The following is a 26,152-nucleotide window of genomic DNA, read 5'->3' as shown; positions in this document are numbered from 1 at the left end:
CCTAGGAGTTTGTGATTTAAGGTGGTTATTATGGATGTACATCTCATAATATTTTGTAGAAAAAAATCAATGAGAGAGACTAGGTAAAAAATTATGCTTTTAATTACAGTTTCTTTTATCTTGTTTGCATGATTATAAGGTGCTTTGGTGTCAGTGAAGGCTGTGGAAAAAGACAAATGAGGAAAAATAAACAATAGAACAGCACAAGTGTCATTGAGAGTAGGGGAGATGGTCAAGTAGGTAGATGCATATTTATGGAGGAATTTCTGTCCATCAAGAAGGGGGTAAAATCGAGTGAAACTTTCCTAACATTCTAGCTTACCTTTCAACGTTTTTTATTTATTTTTGGGACAGAGAGAGACAGAGCATGAACGGGGGAGGGGCAGAGAGAGAGGGAGACACAGAATCGGAAACAGGCTCCAGGCTCTGAGCCGTCAGCACAGAGCCCGACGCGGGGCTCGAACTCATGGACCGCGAGATCGTGACCTGGCTGAAGTCGGACGCTTAACCGACTGCGCCACCCAGGCGCCCCTCACATAATAACTTTTTATACATATAAATATTTGAATCCCCAAAGAGAAACAATTGCTACTTAAAAGGTAAGCTAGAGGGGCCCCTCACATAATAACTTTTTATACATATAAATATTTGAATCCCCAAAGAGAAACAATTGCTACTTAAAAGGTAAGCTAGAGGGGCCCCTCACATAATAACTTTTTATACATATAAATATTTGAATCCCCAAAGAGAAACAATTGCTACTTAAAAGGTAAGCTAGAGGGGCGCCTGGGTGGCGCAGTCGGTTAAGCGTCCGACTTCAGCCAGGTCACGATCTCGCGGTCCGTGAGTTCGAGCCCCGCGTCGGGCTCTGTGCTGACGGCTCAGAGCCTGGAGCCTGTTTCCGATTCTGTGTCTCCCTCTCTCTCTGCCCCTCCCCCGTTCATGCTCTGTCTCTCTCTGTCCCAAAAATAAATAAAAAACGTTGAAAAAAAAAATTAAAAAAAAAAAAAGTTATGTGAGATGCTTCAAACATACAGAAACATAAAGATAATATAAAAGTACGTAGATATTCAACTGCCATATTGAAAATAAATGTAATGAACGCTCAAGTACTTTCTACCTATTTTTTTTACAAGTTTTTAGTAAATATTTCCATCAATTTATTTTCTGTATTCCTTAAAAACAAAAAATTCACAAGTTTAACACTTATGCTTTAAAATATTGTACACCAAAAGAAAACCAATTCTCATTCATGCTGCAAGTTGGTCTATGTTCTCTTTACTTCTGTTACTTTCTACCTATTTTTAACAAATATTTTAATTTTACTTTATGATTCACACTTTTAAACAGAAATAAGATGTTAGAGTTGAGAATCTTTTTTAATCTTCTCTAAACAAAAGTTTACCTGACCATGAGATTGCAAAATAAGTCCTTTCATACTGGCGAATGAGTTTAAATAACTTCTGTGTGCTTTTTATTTTAAAGCCTTTTTAATAATTAAGAAAAAATTCAGTAAAATTTTTAAAAATTTTTTGAATTAAAATTTTTTTTTTATTAGAAAAATTAATAGGGGTGCCTGGATGGCTCAGTTGATTAAGTGTCTAGCTTTGGCTCAGGTCATAATCTCAGGGCTCAAGAGTTCAAGTCCCATGTCGGGCTCTGTGCTAACAGCATGGAGACTGGAACCTACTTCGGATTCTTTGTCTCCCTCTCTCTCTCTGCCCCTCCCCCACCCATGCTCTGTCTCTCTTTCTCTCAAAAATAAATAAACATTAAATTTTTTTTTAAATGCTTAACAATATGAACTGTGAAATAATTTAAAAAAAATTAAGAGTTTGCGAAAAGTTAGTTCCATTTCTTTTCAAAAGAAAATTCTTTGCAGGTAAAGTGTATGTTTTTTGCCAGCCTAACACTTGACACTTTTGTACTATAGAAAACTTTTCTGGTATCAATGCTCCATATATTTAGTTTTCAACCATGTAGAATTCTGTACAAAGAACCTCAGTGCCAAACTGGTAATACTGGTTACTTTGGGTGGAAAAGATTACATGACATAGAATTTGACATTCTAAATGATTTTGGAAATATTTAAAATTTTGTATTATAAGCATAAATTATTTTGAAATTTAAAAAAAAGGTGAAGGGGCACCTGGGTGGCTCAGTCAGTTGGGCGGCCGACTCTTGATCCAGCCCCATGTTGGGCTTCGTGCTGAGCACGGAGCCCTTAGCTTAAGATTCTCTCTCTCCCTCTGCCCCTCTCCCCCACTAGTGCACTCTCTCTTGTTCTTAAAAAAAAAAAGTAAATGTTAGACATAGGTAGTTTTAAATTATATTCTGAAATAAGTACTGAATTCACCGTCTCCTTTTCATAATTGATGTGACATGAAATGAGCAGATCAACTTACTCCTAAAACTGTGTGTGTGTGTGTGTGTGTGTGTGTGTGTTATGTATATTTCACATGTATACGTATCTCACCAGTTAAATCAATATATTGCTTAGTTATATTGCTCTTTCTAGTATATTCATAAAACTTTAAAGAAAAAATATTTCCTCTGTAAAATCATGGTATTATTTATGATAATTTGAAGGGATGCCATTATTTTTTCCTTATTTTCTTAACAGAGAATGTTTTCTTTCTAACCCAGTGTGGTTAATAATTTTTGTTTTCACACATTTGATTATGTTGCCTTGGAGGGGAATGTAATGCTCTGCTAATTTAAGAAATTAGCAATGTGTTAATAATTTGACAAGCGTACTCTGGGTTGTATAACTGAAAACTGTTCATGAGCCATCAATAGAGAAAATATCTAAAGTAACTGATTTATGGAATCTATTATGTTATAACTCTTCTTTTTATGATACAGTGTTTTCTGTTTCTAGTGGTAAACATGCTTTCAGTGAATCAAAGGCAAAGAACAACAAAATTAATATTAGAAAAAAAATATTTTTATGTTTACTTTTTATTTTCCTTAAAATATACGGTGTTTAAGTCTCTGAGGTTCATTAATTATATTTCAGTATAATTAACATTTTATATTTAATTTTATTATTTTTTTTTAATGTTTATTTACCTTTGAGAGAGAGGGAGAGAGCATGATCAGGGAAGAGCAGAGAGAGAAGGAGACACAGAATCCGAAGCAGGCTCTAGGCTCTGAGCTGTCAGCACAGAGCCCCCTGCGGGTCTTGAACTCACTAGCCGTGAGATCATGACCTGAGCCCAAGTCGGATGCTTAACCTACTGAGCCACCCAGGCGCCTCAACATGTTAATATTTTAATATAAACTAAATGAACTAATTTGATCTATATGTTTCAAATGATGAGTGACATAGCGTCAAATGGTACCATGCATTTTTAAAAATGTTTTTGTGTTTTCACATTGTTACTCTCTCACTGACCATTATTTTATATTATTTCTAGATAAAAGAGTGGCTCTGTTTAAACTGTCAGATGAAAAGAGCTCTCGGAGGTGACCTGGCTCCAGTTCCCTCATCACCTCAGCCTAAACCGAAGATTGCCCCTGTTGGTCCTGCATCTGCCGTGAGCAAACCATCCCCACAGCCACAGCACACTTCTCCAAAGAAGGATCCTGTACCCAAGCAGGAGATCTCGAAGGCACCTGAGTCTAAGAGGCCCCCACCTCTAGTGAAACAACCGACCATTCACGGCTCTCCCCCACCTGCCGCGAGGCAACCTCCAGCGGCGGCGGAGTCTTCGCCCAAGCCAGCCCCTCCCAAAGAGCCCTCGGTTCCCTCTGAGCAGGCCGAGGTCCCCGTGGCTGATGATAAACCAAAGCAGCCCAAGACGGGAAAGCCAGCCACAGACGTCGCGTCTTCATCGTCAGTAGCAGCACAACCTGATATTCCAAGCCCCAAAGTACAGTTGGAAGATCAAGAGATAATAACCCCTCCTCTAAAAACAGACGCTGCCAAACCCTCCCAGAGTTTTCCACCAACGGGAGAAAAAGTCACCCCGTTTGATTCTAAAGTCATACCCCGACCTGCATCAGATTCGAAAATTATTTCACATCCTGGGCCCAGCCCAGAGGGCAAAGGTCAAAAACAAGCTGATCCAGTTCAGAAGAGAGAAGAGCCCAAGAAAGCACAAACCAAAATGAGTCCTAAGCCAGATGCCAAGCCGATGCCAAAAGGGTCACCTCCACCCGCAGGCCCACGACCTCCCACTGGCCCAACTGCCCCCACAGCTCAGCAGCCCCCAAAGCCTCAGGAGCAGTCGCGACGTTTCAGTCTGAATCTGGGAAGTATTACCGATGCCCCTAAATCGCAGCCCACGACTCCTCAAGAAACTGTGACTGGAAAACTCTTTGGGTTTGGAGCATCAATCTTCAGCCAGGCATCAAATTTAATCTCCACAGCAGGCCAGCCTGGGTCTCAATCTCAGAGTGCTCTTGGAGCCCCAACAAAACAGGGCCCTCCTCCTTCACAGCCACCTCCTTCTCAGGGGCCACCCAAATCCACAGGTCAGGTACCACCGGCACCTGCAAAGGTTGTACCTGTGAAAAAGGAAGCAAAAGCTCCAGTAGTTGAAAAATTAGAACCCAAATCTGAACCAGTTCCAACAGTAAAAAGAACAGAAACAGAAAAGAAGCCTCTACCTGTTAAGGATAGCAAACCTCTAACAGCTGAGCCTCAAAAGGCTGTCCTTCCCCCCAAATTGGAGAAAACTCCCAAACCAGAATCAGCCTGTCCTCTCTGCAAGACTGAACTCAACATAGGTTCTAAGGATCCTCCTAACTTCAATACTTGCACGGAATGCAAGAATCAAGTGTGTAATCTCTGTGGATTTAACCCTATGCCACACTTGACTGAGGTAAGCAATTTATATATTATTTACGGATGTGACTCTATCATGTTTATTGTGAAATATTTTGTTAACCAAATTTCTAGACAAAAAAAACCCTCCAAAAAATAAACAAAAACATTTCTAGTAAAGAAGGTATATTAATAGTGATGTCATAGAAGAAGTTTCAATTACTTATTACATGCTTAGTTTATTACTAAAGTTTCATATAATTTGTATTTTTCTGGATTATGCACCAGAAGTAAGAAGATGAAATAAGTTGACAATTTAAAATAACAATTATCGCATTCCTTCATGAATTAAAGACCTGTAGCTTTGGAATCGTATCCGGTTTTCACTCATTAACGCCAAATAAGGTTCTAATTTACCTTTCCCATTATCTCCAATCCCTTTTGTCTCTCCTACCTTAAAGAAAGTTTTGGTTCCTTGCAGATCCCAAAACAACATGAGGTCTGTCATTTTACAAAATTCTTAAGAACTTAGTGTAAGTTAATATTGCTTATTAGAAAATACTGATTCAAACGTACTATGTCTAGACTTTTTATAATTCTCTTTGGGACTGTTATCTGGCTTAAATATAATAGAGTACTGTTTAAGAAATGTGCCAAAAAAAAAAAAAAAGATACCTGGGGTTCAGTAACTGATGTCAAGAAATTGTGTTTTTATTTACTTTTATTTTTTTTATGGGATGATGAGACATTTTCTCCAAACGTAAATGACCTAACAGCAGATGGCAAATTTCTACCTAACAGTTAGAGAAGAATGAATCTATAAGCGTTAGTAATGTGTTAGGGCTATTGGAATGAATATTTGGATCTTGGGTAACAGGGATTAAACGCTTGCTGCTGTGTCAGATGGTTAATACATATTTAGACATTGAATTTTAAGTAATTGTTCATTGTCTTACACACATCAAAAATACTTAAGGGTTATTTTTTTTCTGTGCTCTTTGATTTTGTGATTCATTGGAATGGAAAAATTGAACAGATTTTAGCAACTACACAAAAGAAGCTTTAGAGATTCTGGTGTTGTTTTCAAGTTAAGTTTTTTAAGAGAATAAACCATGTATAATTTTTATTCTTTTACCTTTAAAAGACTTAGGTTGCTTTGACATTATTAACACCATATGAAAGTATTGTTTCTAAAGATTTAAGCACATTTTTATCTTCTTTATCTGTGATGAATAAAGTTAACTAAGATCCACTGAAAAGGCAGATAAAATTTGGTTTCCCTCAGCACTTCCTGAATGGTAACAACTATAATTATTACTTGCAGTGTTTTGGATTCAATGCAAAAGCAAAACAAAAAGCAAACCTTAAATTTCTTCCATATATTTAGAAGAGTTGTTTTTGGTTGTGTATTCATGAAGCAGAAAATTTTGTATTTCATAGACTTACAGAATTGTACCCTTTAATGAGGAGTCTTAAGGTGTCAACACAGTGCAGTTTAATACTTATAAAACAAATTGCATCACTAAAAACAAAACATAATGTCTGCATTTAAAATGTATTTTGGGCACGCTAAAAACAAAACAAAACAAAACAAAACAAAACACTGTAGTGTGGAGGGAGGACTTGAGTGTGTATGTGTTTGTGTGTGTCTTTGTACAAATGTGTCTGTATATACATGTTTCAGAGGAGATCATGTTTCAGAGGAGAAAAAAATCTGGTGTTAACAAAAGCGGTTGGCTAGGGCTCCTAGCTTAGCTTAACTGTGCTAATCCGTATGAAGTTTTCAGTTAGTGTAAGGCCTTAGTGCCCTCTGGTCTTTAGGTAACGTCCATTGGCTGACCCAGTATCAAGGGAGTGAATGATGTTAGTTGAGTTAATCACTGTTCAAGTATCCCTATTACTATTACCCCAAAGGACTTCAGAGAATTGGCAGAAGGAGTTAGTTGAAAAGAAGGCACATTATGCTTGCATATGTGTGTGCGTACGTGCACATATATTTCCAGAAAATTGTAGATACGATTTATAGGCTTAAGTCGTGGTGCTGTCCCAGAGTTCTTAACTGCTAATCTCTGCTCATTGCCTTCAGTTAGGAGCGATTAGGAAAGCATCTTCTCCCTGATTGTTGCCGTATTTCTGTGCTTTCTCCCCTCTGCTTGATATTTGTTTCTTGTTACCTAATATTTTCTGCTCTTTCATTCTAGTTTTAGCGGGCACGCTCAGAAAATACTCAGACTTTATGCCTGCAATGCAAATAAATGGTATTTCTAAGTAAGGATTCAACTGTTTCCATGTATTTTTCTAATAAAGCACATTTAACTTCATATTATAAGCCTCTGCTTCCGCTGTACCTTATCACTGTGAGGCAGCACCTCTTTTCCCATGGGTACCACCCCGCCTTCCCCTTTTGCTGTTCTGTTCCTCTGGTGGTGAGAAGGGCTGGTTATATGGGTTATGGAGCTACAGAGAGTATTTCCCCCTCCCCCGCACAGCCCTCAAACACACCTGTCTCTGAGGTTGCTTCCTGTTTCTCATGCACAGCATCCCCCACAACACCTGAGCTGTGCCAAGGGCTGCCCGAGGGCCCTGGGGTGTAGCCAGGCTTCAGCCTAAGCTTCAAGGTTTAACTGTTTGATGCCAAGTTTGTATAAATGACACTGTAATCCATTAGCCTCTGATAGCAAGGAAAAAGGCTTCTAGGCTTTAACTTCTGGTAGCTCAGGACACATGTTATTAATTTTAAAAGCAGCAGCAAGGCTTTCTGAAAGAGCTAGTCTTAGAGAATTTGGAAGCATCCTGAGAAAAACAGCCTAAATTGACAATCCATTTACCTAGTGAATTTTAATAATTCTACTTCAGTTCAAATGCAAAAAAGGACTCATAATTACTCATAGTGGGTGTTTATCTTAATGTTTTTACTATACCTTTCAAAAAGAGTTTTGTACTACGGGAATAAAACTTAAAACCATGTCTCCTCATGTTTCAGGAAGTTCTAGGGTCGCAATTTTGCTTCCTTAGTAAGATGATTATGCATGGCCTAAATGATGTAGGAATAGCTAGCATATATTTGTCACCAGGCAACAAATGGGCCTTTTGAGCCAATTAAGACCCACTGGTGTAACTGGGATCCCTTCAGATCTTTGTTCTCTAGCCGAGGTGGCTTCTGCATTGTCTATCAAATACTCAAGGAAAGCCTAATGGGCGTGCACTTTGTTTCTTAGTTTGGCAAACACATATCCTGCTTTTACTTTAAAAACGATTACTTAACTCTTTAAAAATTATAAATACACACACACACACACACACACATATCTCTCAGCACCCAAAAGCACATAAGTACATACATACACACCAAACTGAAGACTGAAAGGATAATAAAAAATCAATAAGTAGGAAACTCTTCTACCAATAATTATTTTTAAAATAATCACCTAGTGGAGATCTGCATTCCCTGTGAATACTTCGACATCCCTGGCAGAGAGGGACGCCTGCTAGCCCTTTTTAGCTTACATGAGAAAGTTGACAAGTTTGTGGGTAGAAGCAAAATTTTTGGTTCTTAAGTCTTAGGAGACTTTTGATATGTTGCCTTTATATTAAGTGTATATTTAGTCAGAAAATCCAAATAGGGATTTAAAATAGATTTTTGTTTAAACAAATTTAATCAAAAAGCAATTTCTCCATTAGTCTTTTTTCTATGCCTTTTTACGTGCTTAATATTCTATTCTATATTGATAGTTCTCTATCCCAATCTTAACAGGTGATTATATAACATTTATTCACATGATTAAACTCTTCTTAAATATTATTAAAATGAGTATTACTTAATTTTTTGGATACATGGATATGTTCTTTCAATATTAATTTAAATATTACTTAATTTTTTGGATACATGGATACACATTCTTCTCATATTAGGGATTTAGGTTTCATTTTTTTCCTTATAAATGAGTAATATTTTTGGATGCAAATATATTGTATTTTCACTGTTTCCCAAGGAAAGCTTACCAGTACTGATGTTACTGAAGGAGGGGACAAGGACCTTGCAGTGTCAGATTCTCTTTGGCGACGATAAAGCAGTTGACAATGCCACCACTGGTGTCATGTGATTCCTTTCTTACTGAATCTTCTCCATACTTGAAGAAAAACATTTAAAATGATATTTGTTAATCTGGAAGTCTAAAATTGCTATCATATTGTTCCTTTGACTTATGTTTCTTTTATTACCATTTTGTTTGAATATTAAAGGCAAATAGATGATTTCTAGAGAAAATATTGTCCAGGCATTATGGGAAAAGGTAAACTGCTATTGTTGTTGCTGTTTTTTTTTGTTTTTTTTTTTCCCCCTTTTTCTACAGGCTGGTAGTAGACAGTCCTTTTCCTCACAACAGCCTTGTTGGGTAGGTTTTACAGTGATTTTAGAGATCAGGAAAATGACTATCAGAGGGGGGCAGCTATCAAGCCCCAGAGGCTGAGCCCGTGCCCCTCTCTCCTGTAATATGTTTGAGTGACCTAGGGAACTCGAAAACAAATGCCTCTTGTTGTGTCCTCTCTTACTTGTAAGTTGTGTCAGTTGGTGATTACTAGGACTTTAATATCAGCAAATTTGCTAATATTTGCATCAAAGCAAGGTCACATTTGGAGCTCACAGAACAGTGGTGGATGTGTTACATGGTTGGATTTAGAAGGATGGGCAGATGAAGAGGTTTAGAAGTGTAGAGGCCAGCATCATTGCATTATTTTTCTTTCCAGATAAGTCCACCAGCTGGTCACCATTTGTTTACACGTGAAAGAGACTGAGTGATGACCTGCCTTCATATATAGTGAATGTGAGGACATAAAGCATGCTTGCTGCAGCTGCCAGAAATACTATTACATTCCTGCCAGGGAATGCAAAGACTTTACTCTGTGAACATTATGAACATCTAAGGTGGTTGTTAATCCTTGCTTCTCCCAACAGTTTGGTGTAGACTCCTTTGCTACATTCCGATGAGTGGGATTGTTGGACCTTTGGTTATCTATATCTTAAATTTGTTCTCCAGGCATTTGTATCAGTTTATATTCTGACCAGCTTCTCATATATTCTGCTCTTTCTCTCGAGATTCATTGTCTGATAAGATTGTCACTGTACAAATGTGGCTAATGAGCACTGTGGCTAGCTTAACCTAAGATTATTTTAAGTCCGAAAAAACAGTGGATTTCAAGAAGTCAGTATGAAAAAATGTAAAACATCTCAATAATTTTGTGATTACTATTGTATAAGGCTTTTCTTCCTTAAGTATTGCTTCTTTTACTGCCATTTCATCACACAACTTTGTAGTTGCCTAGGCTCATGTGTGGCAATATACCGCTGTGTAGGATATATATCTTTCTCTCTCTACCAGAAACACCAATGTTATTAGATTTCTTGATCTCTGATCGTCTTTTCCAGAGCTAATTTTCCTCATATTACACAAGATAGCTAGTTCTTTTTGCATTCATTACTGAGCAAAGAGGTCTAGGGGCTCTCTCATCAAGAGACATAAGGATCAATGTTCTCAGGTGCTCCTAACCATCATTAAGAAGTATCAGTCCTACTGACTAGCACAGTGTGGCCATGCGAGTCTTCAGGTCAGGACACCTTCTCTACTGATCCCTCAGGTACCAATGTTTCCTCCTTCAGAACTTTTGAATCTGTGGCTTTGAGTAAAATTCATCAGTTTTTGGGTCAGTTGCTGGAGACCTAGCAATACAAAATAACTAGAATTTACATCATCTGGTCTGCTATTTTCTCCCTCTTCTTTTCTTAATTGCTGTTTATTTTACTTTTAAAACTTAATTCCAATAATTTGAATTATACAAGTAGTATATATGTGCATATATATGTGCATATATATATAATAGATACATATATATATGTATCTGTTATGTATATAACAATCCATACAGTACTGAAGTGTCTGAAGAGAAATAGCTTTCTCTCCCCCATGCACTTCATACTAACGACTTAGTATCTTTTCAGACATGTCTTTTTCTTTTTTGCTTTTTTAAAAATTTTGATTGCTGTGTAATTAGTTTCAGATGTATAACAGTCATTCAACAATTACATATGTTATGAAATGCTCGCCACAATAAGTGTATTACAGTATTGAATGGATTCCCTATGCTGCACTTTTCATACCTGTGACTTACTTATTTTACGATTGGAACTCTGTGCCCTTTAACCCCCTTTGTGCATTTTACCCATCCCCCCCCCACTCCTCCCCTTTGGCAGCCATCAGTTCTCTATAAGTCTGTTTATTTTTTGTTGTTTGTTTGCTCATTTGTTATTTAGATTTCACATAAAAATGAAATCATATGGTATTTGTCTTTTTCTGGCTTATTTCACTTAGCATAATACCCTCTAGGTCCATCATTGTTGTCATGAATGGCAAGATTCATAGCTGAGTGGTATTCCCTTCTGTATATGTACTATATCTCCTTCATCCATCCATCTATTGATGTACGCTTGGGTTGCTTCCATGTCTTAACTATTGTAAATAATGCTGCATATAAGGATGCATATGTATTTACAAATCAGTGCTACTTTACTTTTAAGATAAATACCCAGTAGCAGAATTAATGGATCATTTATGGTAATTCTGTTTTTAATGTTTTGAGGAAACTTTATCCTGTTTCCACAGTAATTGCACCAGTTTACATTCCTACTAACAGTGCAGGATGGTTCCCTTTTCTTCACATCCTTGCCAACACTTGCCTTTTTATACTAGCCATTCTGACTGATGTGAGGTGAAATCATTGTGGTTTTGATTTGCGTTTCCCTGATGATTAGTGATGTTGAGCATCTTTTCATGTTCCATTGGCCATCTCTGTGTCTTCTTTTGGAAAAATGTCTATTCACGTTCTCTGCTCATTTTTTAATTGGATTATTTGTTTTTTAGGGAGTTTTGTTGTATCTGTTCTTTACATATTTTGGATATTAATCTCTTATTGGTTATATTATTTACCAGTATTTTCTTTTATTCGGGTTGTCTTTTTGTCTTGTTGACAGTTCCCTCTGCTGTGCAAAAGCCTTTTATTTTGGTGTAGTTGGAATAGTTTATTTTTGCTTTTGTTTTAATGCCTTAGGAGACAGATCCAGAAAAATACTGCTAAGGTTGATGTCTAAGAGATTACTGCCTATGTTTTCTTTTAGGAGCTTTATGAGTTAAGTCTTTAATCCATTTTGAGTTTATTTTTGTGTGTGATATAAGAAAGTGGTTCAGTTTTATTCTTTTGCATGTAGCTGTCCAGTTTTCCTAGTCCCATTTATTGAAGAGACTGTTTTTTCCTGATTGCATATTCTTGCCTCTTTGTCACAGATTAATTGACCCTAGATGTGTGGGTTTATTTTTGGGCTTTGTTCCATTGATCTATGTGTGTCTGTTTTCGTGCCAATACCATACTGTTTTGATTGTGATAGCTTTGTAGTATATCTTGAAATCTGGAATTGTGATACCTCCAACTTTGTTCTTATTTATCAAGGTTGCTTTGGCTATCTGGGGTCTTTTGTGGTTCCATGCAAATTTTGGGATATTTTTGTTCTACTTGTTGGAAAAACAGTGTTGGTATTATGATAGAGACTGCATTGAATCTGTACATTGCTTTGAGTAGCATGTACATTTTAACAATATTAATTCTTGGGGCGCCTGGGTGGCTCAGTCAGTTAAGCATCTGACTTCAGCTCAGGTCAGGATCTCGTGGTCCGTGGGTTCGGGCCCCGTGTCGGGGTCTGTGCTGACAGCTCATAGCCTGGAGCCTGTTTCAGATTCTGTGTCTCCCTCTTTCTCTGACCCTCCCCTGTTCACACTCTCTCTCTGTCTCAAAAATAAATAAATGTTAAAAAAAAAATTAAAAAAAACAAAAACAAAAAAACCCAATATTAATTCTCTAATCCATGACCATGGTTAACCTTTCTATTTGTGTATCCTTCACTTTATTTCATCAATGTGTTAAAGTTTTAAGAGTACAGGTCTTTCACCTCTTTGGTTAAATTTATTCCTAAGTATTTTATTCTCTTTGATGCAGTTGTAAATGGGATTGTTACACATATTTCTGTTTTTTGCTATTTGATAGCAATCCGTGTATAGAAATGCAGTGGATTTCTGTATATTGATTTTGTATTCTGAAGTTTTACTGAATTCATGTATTAGATATAATAGTTTTTTGGTGGAGTCTTTAAGGTTTTCTGTACATAGTGTCGTGCCATCTGCAAGTATGGACAGTGTTTTCTTTTTTCTTTCTTACCAGTTTAGAAGGCTTTTATTTATTTATTTTTTGTCTGGTTTTATGGCCAGGACTTCCAGTACCATGTTGGATAAAAGTGATGAGAATGGACATCCTTGTCTTGTTCCTGATCTTAGGGAAAAGCTTTCAGTTTTCACTACTTAGTATGAATTTGGCAGAGGGTTTGTCGTATATATAGCCTTTATTACGTTGAGGTATTCCTTCTATACCCACTCTATTGAGAATGGGTTTAATTTTGTCAAATGTTTTTCTTGAATCTTGAAATGATTGTGGTGTTTTTTTAAATGCTTATTTATTTATTTTGAGAGAGAGAGACAGAGGGCGCGCGCGTGCATGCAAGTGGGGGAGGCGTAGAGAGAGATGGGAGAGAATCCTGAACACGCTCCACACTCAACACAGAGCCTGATGCAGGGCTCAATCCCATGACTTTGAGATAATGACCTGAGCAGACGTTAAGAGTTGAACGACCAACCGACTGAGACACCTAGGCGCCCTAATCATTTGGTTTTTAATCTTAATTTTGTAAATCACATTGATCAATTTGTGTATATTGAACCATCCTAGCATCTTTGGAATGAATCCCTATGATCGTTATAATAATCGTTTTAATTTAATGTGTTGTTGAATTTGGTTTGGTAATACCTTGTTGACGTTTTTGTATATATGCTCATCTGGGATATTGGTCTGTAATTTTCTTTTATTGTAGTGTCTTTGTCTAGTTTTGGTATCAAAGTAATGTTGTCTCATAGAATGCATTTGGAAACATTCCTTGCTCTTTTTTTTTTTTTTTTAAGCAGTTTGGAAAGAAAGGTATTAATTCTTTTTAAAAGGTTCATTAGAATTGACCTGTGAAATCATGTGGTTCTGGACTTTAGTTTGTTGGGATTTGTTTGGTTACTGATTCAATTTTGTTACCAGTAATTGATCTTAAATATCTTTGTGAATCAGTCTCAGAAGATTCTGTGTTTCTAGAAATTTATCTATTTCTTTCAGGTTGTCCAATTTGTTGGCATATAATTTTTTATTGTATTAAATTATTTGAATTTCTGTGTAATTGGTTGTAGCTTCTCTGTCTTTTTTTGTTTATTTATTTGAATCCTCTCTCTTTTTTTCTTGATGAGTCTAAACCAGCTTTGAGTCTCATTGATCTTTTTCTATTGTTTTCTTTTCCATTTATTTCTGCTCTGATAATTATTATTTCCTTCCGTCTACTAACTTTGGGCTTTATTTATTCTTCTTTTTCAAGTTCCTTCAAGCAAAAGTTTAGGTTGCTTATTTGAGATTTTTGTTTCTTGAGATAGGCCTATGTTGTTATAAACTGCCCTCTTAAAACTGCTTTTGCTACATCCCAAAGCTTTTAAATGGGTTTATTTTCATTTGCTCCCAAGTATTTTTTGATTTCTTATTATGATTATTTTGCTAAGGAAGTCCTTTTTACATTTATATTATAAAAATAGCCTTCCACATTTCTTATAAACATGTAATTTTATTCTTCACTTTAGGTCACTTATTTATCTGTCATTATTATTATTAGTTTTTGGTGTATTGTGAGGTGAAGGGTTTAATTTTACATATTCACAATGCATGACTGCTTGCCGCCACATTATTTACTAAGTAATTCATTCTTTTCACTCTCTTTTTAAATTATTTTTATTATAATTCCCATATAGTTAATATACAGTGTTATATTAGTTTCAGGCATACAATATAGTGATTCAACAATTCTATACATTACACAGTGCTCATCACAACAAGTTTATTCTTAATCCTCTTCATCTATTATTTTACCCATCCTCTCATCCTCCTCCCCTCCGCTAACCATAAGTTTCTTCTCTATATTTAAGAGTTTAGTTTTTTTCCTCTTTTTTCTTTGTTTTCTTTGTTGAATTCCACATGAGTGAAATCATATGGTATTTGTCTTTCCCTGATTGACTTATTTCACTTAGCAGTATATCCTCTTAGATGCTTTCATATTGTTGAAACTGGCAAGGTCTTATTATTTTTATGGTTGAGTAATATTTCATTTTATGTATATATCATATCTTTATCCACTCTTCTATGGATGGACACTTGTGTTGCTTCCATATCTTAACTGTTGCTAATAATCCTGCAGTAGCCATAGGGGTGCATATATCTTTTCAAATCAGTATTTCTGTATTCTTAGGGTAAATACACAGTTGTGGAATTACTTGATCTTAAGATAATTCTATTTTCAAGTTTTTGAGGACTTTTATTTACTGTTTTCCATAGTGGCTGCACCAGTTTGCATTTTCATCAGCAGTGGCCCAGGGTTCCTTCTCTCCACATCCTCACCAACTCTTGTTTCTTGTGTTTTTGATTTTAGCCGTTCTCATAGGTGTGAGCTGATATCTCACTGTGGTTTTGATTTGCATTTCTCTGATGCTGAGTGATGCTGAGCATCTTTTCATGTGTCTGTTGACTATCTGTATATCTTCTCTGGATAAATGTCTGTTCATATCTTCTGCCAATTTTTAACTGGATTAGTTGTTTTCTGAGTGCTGACTTTATATGTTGTGAATGCTAACCCTTTATTGGATATGCCATTTGCAAATATCTTCTCCCATTTAGTAGATTGTCTTTTGGTTTTGTTGATGGTTTCCTTCTCTTCACATAAGCTTTTTATTTTGATGTAGTCCCAGTAGTTTATTTTTGCTTTTTTCCCCTTGTCTCAGGGGAGGCAAAAATTTTGAAAAATGTTGACATGGCTGATGTCAGAGAAATTGATGCTTGTGCTCTCTTCTGCGATTTGTATGGTTTCAGGTCTCACATTTAGGTATTTAATCCATTTTGAGTTTACTTTTATGTATGGTAGAAGAATGTGGTCCAGTTTCTTTCTTTTGCATGTAACTGCCCAGTTTTCCTAACACTATTTGTTGCAAACACTTTCTTTTTCCTATTGCATGTTCTTGCCTTCTTGACTCCTTTATTGAAGGTTAGTTGACTGTATAATCATGAGTTTATTTCTGGGCCCTTGATTCTGTTACATTGATCTGTGTATCTTGTGTGTGTGTCTGTGTGTGTGTGTGTGTGTGTGTGTGCACGCGTGTGCACCAGTACCATACTGGTTTGATTACTATAGCTTTGTAGTGTATCTTGAAATCTCAGATTGTGATACTTCAAATTGTTTTCTTTTTCAAGATTGTTTTGGTTATTCAGGGTCTTTTGTGGTTTCATACAAATATTAGGATTTTTTTATTAATTTTTTTAATGTTTTATTTATTTTTTAAGACAGAGAGAGACAGAGCATGAATGGGGATGGGGCAGAGAGAGAGGGAAACACAGAATCCAAAGTAGGCTCCAGGCTCTGAGCTATCAAGGAGCACAGAGCCCGATGTGGGGCTCAAACTCACGAACCGTGAGATCATGACCTGAGCTAAAGTCGGATGCTTACTGACTGAGCCACCCAGGCATCCCCAAATATTGGGATTTTTGTTCTGGTTTTGTGAGAAATACTTTTGGTATTTTGATAGAAGTTGCATTAATTATGTAAATTTCTTTGGGAAGTATAGACATTTTAGCAATATTTGGTCTCCCAATCCATAAGCATGAAATATCTTTCCATTTAGTTTGTGTTATTTTCTATTCTTCATCAGTTTTTACAGTTTCCAGAGAATAGATCTTTCCCCTCCTTGGTTACATTTATTCCTAGGTATTTTATTATTTTTGGTGCAATTGTAAATGGGGCTGTTTTCTAATTTTTTATTTCTGCTATTTCATTGTTAGTGTATAGAAATGCAATGGATTTCTGTATATCGATTTTGTATCTGTGACCTGAGTTCATCTATTAGTTCTAGTAGTTTTTTCATAGAGTCTTTAGGATTTTCTATACATAGTATCGTGTCATCTGCAAATAGTGGAAGTTTTACTTTTTTACCAATTGGATGGCTTTTATTTCTTTTTGTTGTCTTATTGCTGTGGCTAGGATTTCCAGTACTATGTTGAATAAAAGCGGTGAGAGTGGACATCCTCGTCTTGTTCCTGATCTTAGGGGAAAAGCTCTCAACTTTTCACTACTGAGTGTGATGTTAGCTGTGAGTTTTCCGTATATGGTTATTTTTATGTTGAAATATGTTTCTTTACTCTGATTTTTAGTGCTACCTTTATCTTGTAATACATTTTCTTAAAACAATTCACTCTTCTAGATTCTTTAATTTAATTGTACTATTAAATGTTAAATGTCTAGTCTGCAGTTTTAGTACCTTACTATTTTTATTAGTCTAGTTTTAACATTTAAAAATATTAAGTATCAATGAAAATCTAAGTCAAAAAGTCTAGTGATAGGGTGTGTACCCGCCCAGAATTTGACTTTACCTTATTTATAAGCTAATAAATTAACTTGTTACTGTTTTGTAGATGCCAGTCATTGATATGACACTCCTGGGTCAAAGACAGGGAACTTTATTACTCACACCACAGCAGGCAGTGTGAACGTCAGCATATTTGTATCAGTTCACCTTGCCCTCCACTCTGATGTGGATCATGTGATATGGGCCTACACTGATAACTGCACATGTAGTGGGTTTGAGTCACATGTGAGGAACACTGAGCTTGTTGAATCTACCTCTTATATCGCAAATGGTAAGCCAGCCTATTCCTTGTCTTACCGAGAGACGTTGCCTTATCCTTTTAGGTTGCCCACTATACACACAAGCCTAAGAAATGGCCAAAGTGAAGAGCAGCCAGAGCCTTGCATTGTTGGCATAAACTGTAAGACATCCAGGAGCAGGAGAGACTGAGGATTCTCTTTCCCAAGAGGTATTAATAACCCAGTGGATTAAAAAAAAATTAATGTTTATTTATTTTTGAGAGAGAGAGAGACAGAGAGAGGACGAGCGGGTGAGGGGCAGAGAGGGAGGAAGACACAGAATATGAAGCAGGCTCCAGGTTGTGAGCTGTCAGCACAGAGCCGTATGCAGGGCTCGAGCTTGCAAACCGTGAGATCATGACCTGAGCCCAAGTCGGACGCTTAACTGACTGAGCCATCCAGGTGCCCCAATCCAATGGATTTTAAGCTTAAAATATTATGACTTCTTTCTTAAAATGATGTTACATATGGAGACCATGGATAGAAAACAGTGAGAATTGAAAGTAGGCTAGTTGAGGCCAATTTCAGCCACTTGACTGCGAGAGGGAAGCTGCCCATTTGGAAACCTCTCTTACTCTTGAACCTGCTTCTCATCCAACTCCATGAAACTTCCATTAAAGAAGACTACCTCTGAAACTTCCTACTTAGATTAAGAAAATTAGGCTCAGAGAACTAAAATTAAATGCTTAAGATTGGGGCCAGATAGTGATCGCTAAGTACTAAATTAAAATACTCTTTATTTAGGCTGTTTTATGCAGCTCCTTTTAACAACTCCTTTTCTAAACTGTGAGCACCAGAGCAAGAGGACAAAACAGACAACTCAGTCTTATATGCAAATAAGCATGCTCCATGATTTAGTATGTATTAACATTTTCTTGCCCCACTGTATGTGGGTTACATAATCCTACGTTTTGACATAATGTTAATATAATTTAAAAATAAATGCAATGGCATTTTCACGATACAGTTTTATGACTGAGATTACTCTTGTATTAAATTTTAGAAATCTTTCTAATTAGATGGCAAAATAATGTTCTATATATGATACTCTATACTACTAACAATGTAATTTACATGGTCATTTCATAAAACTTATTGCAGGTTTTTCTTTAGGAGACAAAAATGATAATAGATATTTATATAATTGAAACAATACGTTTTGCTATAATATTTTCTCATATTGGAAATTACATATATACCTATATACACATATATATGTATGGTGTGTGTATACACTTTTATATATGTATATTTTTAGATATAAAATAGAAATTTCCCTGGGAAGGATTAGGACTCAAAATACTATTTTGGGAGAAAACATACATAGTGTTGTGTATTAACATATAGAAGTGTGAGTCACATCTGCCTTGTCAGTTTCTAAAATATGTAGTGTCAAGTAAAAATATAATCAGGAGAAATTGAAATGTGTCTTACATATTGAATTAGCCACTGGAATAAAAATAACCTCAGATATCCATGTGTGCAATGCCTAACCTTGGCTTTGAATACTTTTATGTTTCTCTCTTGCTTTTTAAAAATGTTATAAGGGGGGCGCCTGGGTGGCGCAGTCGGTTAAGCGTCCGACTTCAGCCGGGTCACGATCTCGCAGTCCGTGAGTTCGAGCCCCGTGTCGGGCCCTGGGCTGATGGTTCAGAGCCTGGAGCCTGTTTTCGATTCTGTGTCTCCCTCTCTCTCTGCCCCTCCCCCGTTCATGCTCTGTCTCTCTCTGTCCCAAAAATAAATAAACGTTGAATGAATGTCCTTTAAAAAAAAAAAATGTTATAAGGGCGCCTGGGTAGCTCAGTCAGTTAAGCATATGACTCTTGATTTCAGCTCTGGTCATGATCTCATGGTTTATGAGATTGAGCCCCGCTTCAGGCTCTGTGCTGGCAGCATGGAGCCTGCTTGGGATTCTCTCTCTTCCTTTCTCTCTGTCCATCCTGTCTTGCTCTCTCTCTCTTTCTCAAAATAAATAAACTTAAAAAAATGCTATAAGAAAACGTGTTTGTGGACACTTAGAAGACATGTCATTTTAATTTACCCATTTGGGAAACCACAGAAAGAAGGAATGTTCTTTTAAAGCATTTTTAGTTTGTTAATACTATAATAAAGCTCTTTTAACGGCTAATAAATGTATGTAAATGATGTTTGTAAGTTCATCTTGTTTTTAAATCCTGAAATTAGCTGTGTATTCACTTTGATTACCTTTTAGGCATGTCAGAGTAGTAATTACTCCACTTTTTTTTCACCTGGTTTCGGTTTATTTCACTAATGCATAACTTTGTAAGTAGAAGATTTTTCTCAGCATACCACATATTGTCACTATTATCATCTGAAAGTGCTATCACCAGCAATTTTCTTTTGCACCTGCTAAAAATAGAACCTTAATACCTAAATCAAACTTCCAAAGGAAAGATAATTAAAGCACTCAGTAAACAATGTAACTTTTCATTGAGTAAACTGTGAGATTGCCTGCTCATTTCTTCTGTTATTTACTCAGCCTTCATGAAACTGTGTGGACTTCTGACATCTATTATATGTCACGTTTTTATTCTGACATTCTTGTTTAATTCATCAACATACTGCAATATGTGAGTAACTAAAAAAATAAATGCTCTCCACTTTAAAAAGAACATTAATATAGAAGTAATTATGTAAGTATTATCTATGTGTACAAAACCATTAATAAGAGACTTAAGAAACTTAAATAGAAATGAATAGTATCAGCTAAGACCTGCCAAATAAGAGATTGAATATGTTTCATGACTTTTATAAAAAGAATCATCCTCTATTTGAAGTTTATTTATTTATTTTTGAGAGAGAGAGAGAGAGACAGAGAGAGAGGGAAAATGTGCATGGCAAAGCAAGGGAAGGGCAGAAAGAGAGGAAGAGAGAGAATCCCAAGCAGGCTCCACACTCAGTGGAGAATCCTAAGGACGGCTCAATCCCACGACTGCAAGATCATGAGCTGAGCCAATATCAGGAGTCGGATGCTTAACCGACTGAGCCACCTAGGTTCTTAAAGAATCATCCTTTATTTAAAAACTTTGCATGCTTATCAGAATTCTCAGTCACCTGGAGTCAGTTTTCTCATAGCACTGTAATGGGTAAAGATATATACTAATTGAGGACCCAACACAGTCTGATCCTTGTCAGAATAATCTAGGACATTTTCTCCAGTATATTTTATTGAAGTGTAGTCTCACCAGATGCTACACTAAAAACGTGTCCCCTGGTCAAGAAAATTGGCATATGCTTCACATTTAATCTCTTTTAGAGATATAAATTGCATATATTAGCACTGTGGGAGATCTTTGAAGATAGAACTTTGTTTTACCTAGTATACAAAAAATTTATTTTACCACACAGCCTTTTCATTTGTTTAGCAGAATTGGTTTCTGGAAGGCACATATTGCTCAAGAAATAGTATTAGAAATATTAAATACCTTTGAATTGGTGTCTTTATCATCTCCTAGAATTTTTTCTTTTGCCTGTAGAGCAATACATTACACGATCTAGGGAAGATTTCTGTTAAAATGTACCACGCACATACTGCCTATTCATCATTTCCCATATTGGGAGTCATCATCTTGTCCCCATGTTTCTTCTGACGTGCTTCCTGTCTTGCTGAAAGGCATGACAGATCCTGAGAGCCATTCCAAGCTTCCGTTTCTGTTTCACCTCCCAGAAGCTATGGCTTTTAATTATGATTGGTTCTACCTGCTAAAGGTATCTTTGTTCCCTTCTGTCTGTCTTATCCTGTTAGAGCCTTGTTCAAGTCATTGTGTATCATCCCTGTTACAGCAGTGGACCCTGAACACTTTACTTGGGAAACTTAAGTTTCTTAAAATTCAGACTCCAAAGAGTTGCTGATTATTTGTGCAGTGTCCTTGTTTATCATGTTCTACTGAATCCGTAATCTCTCTTCATGTAAAAGCATATTCAGTGGCATGATCAAAGTGTGTACTTTTGGTTCACCATACCTTTTCTAGTGCCTCAGTTCTCCCCACATATTTATTTATCTCCTATCAGTTCTTTGAGATTCATCTCAAACATCATTTCTGTTCATGTTCTAACACTTCAATCAGGCTTTCTTACATAGTGTTGCAGTTGTCTCTTTATTTGTGTAATGTCACCACAATGTGACCCCTGGGCGCTATCGGTACCATTAAAATGCCAGCTCATGGTAGGTAGTGAAAACATGTTTGTTCATTGAAGGAAAAACAGAATTTAGACAAGTGGCATGTAGAGGGAAGTGCATGCTTCATGTTAATGGCATTAAAATTGTAGTTAGAAATACTTTGAAACTTACTAAGTCCTGTATTGGCTGTAAGGCTTTTTAAGGTCCTTCAAAAAAAGTCTTAAATAGTAATATGTATTTCTTTTTCCGTGTTCTTTTTTGTTTATTTATTTTGAGAGAGAGAGAGAGAGAGAGAGAGCAAGCAAGCAGGGAAGGGGCAGATAGAGAGGAAGAGAATCTCAGGCAGGCTCCACACTCAGTGCAAAGCCTGACATGAGGCTTGATCTCACGAACTGTGAGATCATGACCTGAGCTGAAATCAGGATTTGGACGCTTAACGGACTGAGCCACCCAGGTGCCCCTCTTTACCCATGTTCTTAAAGCTTAGAAGGATTAGAAAGACGGTGAGCTTTTTTTTTTTTTTACATGAAACTTAAGAACTTTCTAATTTTAATCATTTGCTCAAAAATTACCTCAATGAGGCTAACCTGGACCACTATTTATTACTATAATCTGCCACCTGCTTTCCATAATGCAAAATTTTCTCACCCTGATTTCTTTTTTCTTTTGTTTATAGCATTTAGTATCATGTAACATGGTAGTTAATTTATTAATTTATTATGCTTTTTTGACCATTATCTCTCTCCTTCACTAGAATACAAGTTACATGAGTGTCAGGCACTTCTCTACTCATACAGAATCTTAGTAGAGTGAGTGAATTAATCCTGTATAGTTATTACAGATGCATATCTGAGTAGGGTAAACTGGAATATTGATTCAGAATGCTCACGTCATATCTCGTTAGCTGCAAATGTTTTTAATGACTTTCTTACCTCACCTTTTCTAAGACTTCATCTCAAAAGTTGGAAAGAAGACAATATCACATATATTTAAAAACTTATAAAAAATTTTAAAAACAAAATGGGGCGCCTGGGTGGCTCAGTCGGTTAAGCGTCCGACTTTGGCTCAGGTCGTGATCTCACAGTTTGTGAGCTCGAGCCCCGCGTCAGGCTCTGTGCTGAGAGCTCAGAGCCTGGAGCCTGCTTCGGATTCTATGTCTCCTCCTCTCTCAGCCCCTCCCCTGCTCATGCTCTGTCTCTCAATAATAAATAAACATTAAAAAAAAAAAAAACTTCAAAATAAATTGTCACCAAACTAGGTCCATAAGGAACACTGTATCTTCTATTACAGCTGAGGCATAAATGAATGACACTAAACTTCACGGAAAAGAGACAGTGGGTTTGCTGATCCATAGAGAGGCAGCATAGCAGTGTTGTCAAGATGCTGTCTCTGTTACCCCAGAGCGGCTGGCTTTCTTCACCGAATAAAACGGGCGTGATCATGAGATCATGATCATGGGGTTGGTGTCAGAATTAGAAGAGTGAATACAGAGTAAGCTTTAAAGACAGTTCACAGTAGTAGATAAACCTCAATAAGTGATAGTTTTGATAGCTACCCTTCCCAGATCTAGAAGGCATTTGGTATCGAGGTATACCTTTTGCTAAGACAGGATGAAAAATGATTCTCTTCTAAGTGAAATTTTACTTCCAAGGAAAACTAAGCTGCTTAATGAAATGTGTTTGAATGTTAAATGTCAAGTGTGGGCCTTTACTCCAAGCTTGAAAGTTTATTTCAGATTATTTTGTATAATGTGGTAAAAAGTAATGGGCCCTGACTAAAATGAAGACACATGCATTGCTGTGGTTTTATACGCGATATCAACCGTGATTCTATTTTTACTTAATGAGCTTTTCTCTGTGATTGTGGCATATTAATATGAATGCTTTCTTTACATATGAAACGAAGCAAAGTATCTCTAAGATTTTGAAAAGACTTCCATCGAGAGAAGTTTTATCATGGATTTTCTTAAAATGAGTATACTTGAGAAGCCTTAGAAAATTGCTGAGAGGTAATTACCAAGAAGAATATGTTGACATGAGAAATGCTTACTCTGAATGGCTTAATTCATGTCAGCCATGGTCTGAGATTTGTTCTCTTTTCTGACATTTTAATAAGTTGCTCACATTTTTGTATTTTTACTAAAAAATTTGAATTAAATGAAGGTTTTATGTCATCATGATCTTTTTTTGCCAAATAAAGCCCAGTAGCCAGCATTGTTATAATGATTTATCCTAGTTCTTTAAAAACAAACATGTATTTTGTAATTAAAATGCTGTGTCACACTCAGGGAAATTATAAATATACTTTTTGATGCATAGAAAAGTATTTAAATTATACAAAAATAAACACTCATATAATTTGTAGCTTTAAAAATCATGTTATTGTTTTTTTTTAATAAAAGTTATGCAACATTTAAAGTCTACATATAGAATCCTTACTCCAAATTTCAATTGTGAAGTAGAAACTGATTTTTCTTTTCTACAGTGGGTGTTAGTTTTCTATTGATAGGTAGCACGTTGCCATAAACTTAGCAGTTTATTTATTTATTTATTTATTTATTTATTTATTTTCAACGTTTATTTATTTTTGGGACAGAGAGAGACAGAGCATGAACGGGGGAGGGGCAGAGAGAGAGGGAGACACAGAATCGGAAACAGGCTCCAGGCTCCGAGCCATCAGCCCAGAGCCCGACGCGGGGCTCGAACTCATGGACCGCGAGATCGTGACCTGGCTGAAGTCGGACGCTTAACCGACTGCGCCACCCAGGCGCCCCAAACTTAGCAGTTTAAAACAATATGTATTTATTAGCTCACAGTTTTGTAGCTCAAAAGTCTGGTAGGAAATGACTCAGTTTTCAGATCAGAGTCCTAACAAGACAGAAGTCAAGATGCGGTTGGGGCTGTGTTCCCATTGGGGGATTCTGCTGAAAAATCTCCTTCCAGATGTATTCAGGATTTTGGCATAATTCAGTTCTTTGTGGTTGTAGTACTGAGGGGTCTGTTTTCTTGACTGTCAGCCAGGGGCTACTGTGAGTTCTTGGAAACTTTTGGCATTCCTTGTGTCGTGGATCCCCTGTCTTGAAAGTCAATAGCAGAATTTCCATTACGTGGAATCCATCTCACATTTTAAGTCTCTGACTTGAAAAAGGTCCCAGGCTCTTCCAAAAGCTCACCTGATTGGATTGAGCCTGACTGGATAACATCCCTTTTAATTTACTCAGAAGTCAACTTACTAGTAACCTGATCATGGAGAAATACCCCATCATATATGCAGTTTCCACCTGCACAGAAGGGGAGGCAATTAAGTAAGGCATGTATGCCAAAGGGTAGAAATCTTGGGAAGGAGAGATGCATTTGGGAATTCTGCCTGCCCCAGCAGCTAAGTTACTACATTTATTAAAGCGAGAGAATTTTGTAAAGGAGGGCACATGTATTAAATCGATTTTGTTACAGGGCATGCATACATAAATGCACCCGGGTATTCCACTGACCCATGGATATAAAGTCAAATTAACTTAGCTGAAATCCCATGACAGGAAAAAGGGTGTGTCAGAGCAGTACCAGAAGTCATCTTTATGGTGTCATCTCTCATTTAAGGCCTTCCACATAACAACACTAATGCATTATTCTCTTTACGGGGATAGTAATGAGAGGTCTTTATGAATTTACAGTTAAATGCTTGACCTTATTTTTTTGGGTAATCTTATCATTAATTAATTAAATGAACCAGATTATATTGGAGATTAGGGTATAGGATTCCTTCCAGGGGAGGGAATGGACTTGACAGGGCTAAACAACTGATTGGATGTGTAGAAGTAGAAAGATAAATATGACTACATGCTTTTCATTCTGACATATGGGGACAGCAATTTTAAAATCAAGTGAAATTGGAGCAATGTTCAATTACTAGAATGTTCCTATGCAGAGGGAAGTTAGATTACTCAATTCTAGATCTTAGAGGATATATTTCAGGGACAGACTTCTTCGTTTGGATGCCATCAGAAGTGTCAAAGTCATGAAATTAGATTATAATATGGAAGAAAAAAAATGTCGAAAAGCAAATATGGAGGCGTGAGAGCCAGGAAAGGCCACATTTTGTGAGGGAAGGGGAAGGAGGCAAAACATTGCATGCTGAGTAGTTGGAAAGAAAGGAAAACTTTTATTTTTTTATTATTTAAAAAAAATTCTTTTTTTACATTTATTTATTTTTGAGACAGAGAGGGACAGAGCATGAACGGGGTAGGGTCAGAGAGAGAGGGAGGCACAGAATCTGAAACAGGCTCCAGGCTCTGAGCTGTCAGCACAGAGCCCAATGCGGGGCTCGAACTCACGGACCGCGAGATCGTGACCTGAGCCGAAGTCGGTCGCCCAACCGA

The 26,152-nt window shown here is 36.7% G+C and overlaps 1 protein-coding gene across 1 annotated transcript in view; it reads left to right on the top strand.

Annotated features, from left to right (window-relative positions):
- PCLO (piccolo presynaptic cytomatrix protein) overlaps positions 1-26,152 on the top strand; it is a 411,980-nt gene that overhangs the window by 24,862 nt on the left and 360,966 nt on the right. The window contains exon 3 of the mRNA XM_047096771.1: positions 3,420-4,829. Coding sequence (XP_046952727.1) covers positions 3,420-4,829 — 1,410 coding nt within the window. The remainder of the gene's footprint in view (positions 1-3,419; positions 4,830-26,152) is intronic.

Source organism: Lynx rufus, unplaced genomic scaffold, assembly GCF_022079265.1.
Source record: "Lynx rufus isolate CCGP_SWC_20201006 ecotype Redwood Valley unplaced genomic scaffold, mLynRuf1.p SCAF_4, whole genome shotgun sequence".
Classification (NCBI taxonomy): Eukaryota; Metazoa; Chordata; class Mammalia; order Carnivora; family Felidae; genus Lynx; species Lynx rufus.
This window is presented reverse-complemented; position numbering and strand designations above follow the sequence as displayed.